Source organism: Solanum dulcamara, chromosome 1 (assembly GCF_947179165.1).
Source record: "Solanum dulcamara chromosome 1, daSolDulc1.2, whole genome shotgun sequence".
Classification (NCBI taxonomy): Eukaryota; Viridiplantae; Streptophyta; class Magnoliopsida; order Solanales; family Solanaceae; genus Solanum; species Solanum dulcamara.
This window is the reverse complement of record NC_077237.1, coordinates 79,334,496-79,338,681: the sequence shown is the minus strand read 5'-3', so window position 1 is coordinate 79,338,681 and position 4,186 is coordinate 79,334,496. Positions and strand designations below refer to the sequence as shown.

At 32.9% G+C, this 4,186-nt stretch overlaps 1 protein-coding gene across 1 annotated transcript; it reads right to left on the bottom strand.

Annotated features, from left to right (window-relative positions):
* Positions 1–207: 207 nt before the first annotated feature.
* On the bottom strand, positions 208–3,129 carry LOC129875030 (uncharacterized). Its single transcript, XM_055950490.1, has 3 exons — positions 1,983–3,129; positions 986–1,528; positions 208–504 (listed from the first exon to the last, which is right to left on the bottom strand). The coding sequence occupies exons 1-3, from the start codon at positions 2,871–2,873 to the stop codon at positions 406–408; spliced, it is 1,533 nt and encodes a 510-aa protein (XP_055806465.1). The 5' UTR covers positions 2,874–3,129; the 3' UTR covers positions 208–405.
* Positions 3,130–4,186: the final 1,057 nt, after the last annotated feature.

Genomic DNA, 4,186 nt, shown 5'->3' with positions numbered 1-4,186 from the left:
ATATTCCTTCACACCGACACACCCCAAAAACTCATGATTCTAACTCACTAAGTTACCTCCTTGGGGCCACTATAAAATAAACGTCATATTCTTCAATTTGTAGTAGATTCACTCATTCACATTAACTTAATCAAGAAAACACTGAGGCAGAAACTAGGAGGAAAGGAAAATTAAGCAAGAGAATTAGAAGAAAAACAAGACTTTTTGGTACCAAGAAATGAATTAATATTATTAAAAAGTTACATAAAAACTATGCTACATTATCTCACACCTTTACCCTGGGGACATTAAGTGGAACTTAGAAGATATAAGAAAATTTTCTTGGAAAATTTTCCTTAGATTATATTCAATAAATGAAGAAATACAGGTGACAATTAATTGGGTGGGCTCATAAATTATTCATCATCATACTTCACTGACTTCATCTTCCCTACAGACACCTACATCCACCACCATGCTTTTCTTCTTTGAGCTTAACACTCTGCAGCAATTCCTCCTTGGAGACTGTCCATCAGTAAGTAATACACAAAGTCATTACATGTAGAAATCAAGTGCCCTCTAAATATAAGGCATGGTCACAACTAACAATTAATCACTCCAACTCGTTTCACTCAGTCTTTTGGACACCCGACGCAGACATGTCACACAAATTTTTGGAGATGTCTAGAGGGTTCAACTGACACGCTGGAGATGAGTTGATGTGTCGCATACTCAGAGGTCAAGTTTGAATGTATGTCTATGTATTATGCCATAAAAGAAAGGATATAACTTTTTTTCATATGCCAATTATGCCTCAACAATGCTCCTATTGGTTTTGTTCAGTTAGCTAACAAGATACATTTTTCGAAAATCAGGATAATATATCCATAGATTTCGACCTTTTACAAGAATTTACCCTTTTCCCTCAACTAAATTAAGATATCATCAATAGAATAGGTTATGTATATGCAAAATTATTGTAAATGCACGATAAGGAGGGACTTACCCTATCCCATAGATGGGGGTCAGGCTTCTTATAAACCTGAATTCTCTCAATATTAGCAGGATTTGCCATTTTCCATCTGCATAGTGGATGAGGAACTCGATGACGAGTATACTGAGTCAGAGTTTGGTTGCTGTAAGAATCCATTTTAGCGCTTGACATGTAAAATACGAAAGACTTTTGACACGGGTTACGCATAACAGGCCTTGTGTTAAAAGCGTAAGCAGTATAATCCGCTCTTCTGTACCAATTCAAGAAGGTCCTCGATGGCATTTCTATTTCACGTGGAGAGAGAACTCCACGAAATATTTGAACTGCAAATCCCCATGACACTGAAATAGTCCAACTGTTAACTTTGTCATAGCAAATGGATTGTTGCATAATACCAGCCGAATCGAGCTTCATTGGTACTGTGAGATGCTTTAAAGCCTGCAGTTGAGTGACATTGGGAAAGATTGGCTCCACCACATCAAGATGGTGTAACGACACTAATGGTGTTACGGGATGTGAAGCTAGTAGCCCGAATAAGTTCCCGTACACATCATACTGAATTTCCATTCACCAAGAACAAATCATAGTCAGATTGAATGTAAAATTCTTTAATACTTGAAACAAGAAACTTCTTCAAATCTTGTAGTATAAATTATTACAATCCACAATCACCCTTTGATAAAAAAACAATCAAAAGATTCAACGTACAACATTCTAAATTCAACCCCCAATATTTTCAACATTTCAAATTCCTGCTACAATTTTTCTATTTATGGTACAATTCCACCCTGAATACATCAAAAAAGAAACGACATATTCTAACAACCATCATTTCAAGAAGAAACCAATTAGCTCAAATCTGAAATCAAACAGAGTCCTCTGTTTTCATTTTTGGTGTGAGCTCACATAAAAAAAAAAGCGCAATTTTTAAAATGTTTTAGCTCGATTAGTACCCTTTTTAGCACACAAAATTTAACCCATCATTATGCAAGGAAGAGAGCAAACTAACCTGATGAAAACCGACTTCTTTCGTAAGCGGGACACCCAATTCAGCCATACAAGCCTGCATTCTATCATCAGAACCATAAAGTCCTGGGTACCTTTGAATACACCTATCTTGCATTTTATCAATAGCTTTAGCTAAAGGATAACTAATAGCAAAACCACCACCACCATAAGCCATACTATAAGAAAAATAAATATTCTGCAAATGACTCTCACTCAAACTCCCAATATAATAATACTGATCATGATCATACTTATTCAAAATTCTCAACAAATTATCCGTCAAGAAAACAGTATCATCATCGCCCATCACAAACCACCTCACATTTTCCTTCCCTAATCTCAATGTCTCCGATATAATCCTCGAAATTCGAATAGCAGATCGATGCCCCTGCTTGTTATTATATACAAAATGGGAAGCATCCCCTGAAATTCTTAATTCAGGTAGTGATTTACTTTCATTTTTCTCCATTTTCACGGAATTATCCAACCAAACAATACCTCTCATTTTCTTCTCAGGCTTCCACCATAGCTTAATATACTCTTTCCTTTTGTCCCAAAGCTTAGATGAAGCTGCAATTCCAAAAACTACATGCTCTAATCCAGTTTTTTCCACTCCTTTTTCTTGTAAAAATCGTGTTTTATGATCAACAATTGAAGCATTTGAAGAAGTTGAAATGTTGGTTTTTGAGTGAATAGGCAAAATAATATTGCTACGGGTGATGAAAATGTCGTTACAAGATGTCGAGGAGGAAAGGAACTTATGAGTAGTGATAACATAAATGGCTGATGTGAAGAGTATTAGCCATGCCATGAATTTTGGCAAGGTAAGAATCGAAGTGCTTCTCATTTGATCCCAGATGATTTTTTCTGAATCTTTATCCTTCATGGACATTTTTTTCACTCAAATAAACAAAATGCAGAACCTAGAAGAAGAAGAACAAATTATGTAGAGAATTTTTTTTTACCAAATTATAAATGGGGGGGAGTGAAGTGAAGACTGTTGATAGAAGAGTATCCAATAATGTCGGCAAGGTTGTTATTTAGGAATGATTTTATGTGGCATTTCAGATATATTTGTTATAGATCTGACCTACTATATTTGAGAAAATACAGTAGGTTTTTAACAAAGTGTGCATTGGGGGCATTGTAATAGAAACAGAATTTATTAGCAACCGCGGAGAAAATGCAGGTGATTAGTTATGTTTCATTAATACAATGGTTTTTTGTAATTTTTTTTTCTTAAATGACACTAGTAAATATTAGCTGTGCATATTAATTTATGTAATGTCGTACTATATACCAAATACATTTTTTTTGTGAGATGATTAAATTTTGTGTCCTATCTCTTTCACAGGAATTTGTGTGTGAGAGAGAGAAGAGTCACCATCTTAGGCTTAGATACACAAAAGCTCGTTATACAAGACACGTAGTTCTGTGTATTGGTCCACTTGCGTCGGTGATTTGTCCTCTACTCATTATTTTAACTATTTGCATATATTACAAAAAGTTTTACCTATATTTAATAGGGAAAAAATACCACCAATAGTCCAAATATTTATTTTCTGAGTCAAAAACATTTACTGAATATATATATATATATATCAAAAAATTAACAGAATTCAACATTTCATTTTGAAATTTTGTTAGATAATCGATACATTTCTTTATATGTGATAAATTCAATACATAGATTTTGTGAGAAATGTCAAGATCAAAATTCAAAATGATGAAAATGCATGAGCTACAAAGCATTTTTAGTATGTAAATTTGACGTCTAAATAAAAATGGTTGGTGATCTGTACTATAATTTAGATAAATTTAGATATATTGTAATCAAATTGTCCTACAAGGACACTCGAAGTCAAATAAATTTAGATGTACAGTAATAAATGTCGTAAGATCTGAAATAGTATAATCAATAATTATGCAATAATTTGCATTTTTTTTCTAGAACAATGCTGTACTATTACAACAAATTATTTGACATAGTTGCAAAATTTCTTTTTAGGAAACTGAAAATAAAATTTAGAATTATATCTTGTACTAGAAAAAAAATAGATAGAGACATATTTTCTAATAATATACATGATTTCAAAAGGATTGATATCATATATATGTTTTGAAAGATTTATTTTCAAGTACGATTGCATTGCTTTTTTTTTTCCTTTTTAAATTTAAATATGTTAATATTTATATTAGTTAGTA